Source organism: Pteropus vampyrus, unplaced genomic scaffold, assembly GCF_000151845.1.
Source record: "Pteropus vampyrus isolate Shadow unplaced genomic scaffold, Pvam_2.0 Scaffold113, whole genome shotgun sequence".
NCBI lineage: Eukaryota > Metazoa > Chordata > Mammalia > Chiroptera > Pteropodidae > Pteropus > Pteropus vampyrus.
In genome coordinates, this window is record NW_011888894.1 from 2,706,683 (window position 1) to 2,709,136 (window position 2,454).

The following is a 2,454-nucleotide window of genomic DNA, read 5'->3' on the forward strand; positions in this document are numbered from 1 at the left end:
GCGCCTGCGTGGGCTCGGTGGCGGGTGGGCGGGGCGGTGCAGGGAGGCGGGATCTGCGCGTGAGCGGCGCGGACGAAGCCCAATGGGACCTGCTGACAGCGGCGGCGGCGACGCGGTGCGCGCCGAGGGGCGGGGCCAGGAGGCCGTTGCTGGTGAGCCCGGGAGGCCGTGAAGGCAGTCCTTATCTCGGCTGTCGCATCCCAGAGGGACTCGTGTTGGCGTCCCCCCTGGCTTCCACGCCCGCCGATTGCCGGACAGGCTCGTGTGCGCTCCTAACCTTGCCAGCCGCTCGCCACTCGCCTTGCGGACCGCGCCTCCTACATCATGTGCGGTAAGGTGCCGTAGGCGGGGGGCGTGTTGCTCGGTGGTGCTGGGGTGCGGTGCGGGAGCTGCTGAGGCCTGAGGCGCCAGTGGGATCGGGAGTGTGGAGGGTGCGAAGTCTGGGTGATGGGCGGGGGGTGCCCTGCGTTGGCCAGGGGTCCTGGGGACCGGGGCTGAGCTCTGCGAGCCGGAGGGCGTTGGTGGACTTAGGCGGGGATCTGGGGGAACGAAGGGGTAGGCGTTACGCGAAGAAGGGAACCAGGGGAGAAGAGAAATGATTGTATTGGAAAAGGAGAGGGTTGAGGGAATTGAGGTGTGGAGGGAGGTGTCTTCACAAGAGTCCACCAGATGAGGCAACCTGTGGAACATGAGGTGAGGTCTCTTGACTTATTCTTGTATTCTAAGATTTACCTTTAAAAATATTTTAAATTGCTTTCTTTGGGTCAGGCCCATAGACAACAGAGCAATAACTAGAGATATGAGAACGGCATTACAGAAAATCTTAACCTCCTGCCCCTCCCCTTTTTACAGAAACTATTACTGATCATTAACTTGGTGAATGAACTTAGACCGGATCCTCTGGTGGAAGAGGCCCAGAAGTGACCTTGGCGATAGATCATACATCATTTATACATCCATTTAAAACACTTATCTATGAATAATAGTTTGCGTTTAACATATGTTTTACCTAGAACAGTTAAAACATAAAGTTAGGCCCTTTTATTTCATGTTTTGAGACTTAGTTGTTTTAATATTACCTAAAAGTGTTAGCTAAAAGAGATTGCCAGAATTATATCTGGAATGATTGATATGCACTAAAATTGGTATTAACTTGGCCATTGTCATTTACTTTTCTTATGAAATTTACAACTGACCTTACTCCTGGAAGAAAAAAAACCCTCATTTTTAAGGGATATATAACTTTAATAGAATTGAAACTATCTGGGAAACTTATTCTTTTACGCTTTTTGCAAGAACTGATCAGGAGGTGGCTTGTTCTCATGAACGTATATTTTCCCTGTATTTAACTTTATGTTAATTTCAGCTTCTGAAAAGGAGCAGGTTAAAATTTAGAGTAGATTAAAAAAAACAACAACAAAAAGAATAAACACCTACAAATAGCTTGCTGAAATTATTAGAGTCTAGCTGACTTTAGAATCAGATATACTTTTGCCATGTCTAGTAAGTAGAGTGTACAAAAAACACATAATTTAGTTTGGAGCTGTGGAGTAGTGAATTTGCAAACTGGTTAATCCCCAGTTTGCTTCATTTGGTAATTAACTGTTCCTGAATGATGAGGTGTGTGCCTAGGTAAGTACCTGGCTTTCTAATTGCAGGTAATTTCTTCATCTTGTTCCTGGAAAAAGGAAGACAAAGTACTATAAAAGAAAAAATCTGATCTGGTTTAGAAAAGGTGCAGAGGTAGAGTGAGGCTTTTAGGGTGGAGACTAGGTGTTGAAAGTTTTCATTTAGCCAACATCCCCATCCTACAGTTTTATTGCTGAGGAAACAAGTTATAAACAATAAAGAAAGAACTAGTATTTGAGGCAATTCTGAGGTCCTGCTTTTAACCCAGACCAGAATTTTGCATTATTCCAGGAATAAGGTCCAGAATTTATTTCCTCTCTGATGAGAATTCTGAAGGTTGACTGTCTTTATTTTCCTCTCACATCTTAATGCAATAAAATTTCTAGACAGAGAAATTGAATAGGAAATGAGATTAGATGGAAAATTTAGAAATTTACTTTCTGATTACCTGCTTCCTATTCAATAGATTTTTCTAAAAGATTATTTTGTTTTAACATTGCAAAATGTTAAAGCAGAAAAATGAGGGCTAACTATTCTGTGAGATTCTTTTTTCAGTCTGATATACTGATAAAATTGTTGTAATGTTTACCAGGTTGAATTGGGATGTTAATAAGTGTTAATAAGACAAAAAAAGATTCTATAATCAAGTAAATTTGGGGAGCAACAGATTAAACAATGTCTAACTGGCTTTTTTAATTAGAGGACTTATTTGAACCTTTAATTTGCTAATAAGTGTCGTGAATCTCCCAGAGACAAATAGGGTGTCTACTTTCCAAATTTATTTTATCTTCCTCTGATCCTTGGTTCTTTGGAATACACTTGGTT

The 2,454-nt window shown here is 42.8% G+C and overlaps 1 protein-coding gene across 1 annotated transcript in view; it reads left to right on the forward strand.

The window, feature by feature from the left end:
• Nucleotides 1-126: 126 nt before the first annotated feature.
• The window catches only part of GFPT1 (glutamine--fructose-6-phosphate transaminase 1), a 56,786-nt gene continuing 54,458 nt past the window's right edge, over nt 127-2,454 (forward strand). Inside the window, exon 1 of the mRNA XM_011365619.2 lies at nt 127-331. Within this exon, the coding sequence (XP_011363921.1) occupies nt 325-331 (7 nt within the window). The 5' untranslated portion in view covers nt 127-324. The remainder of the gene's footprint in view (nt 332-2,454) is intronic.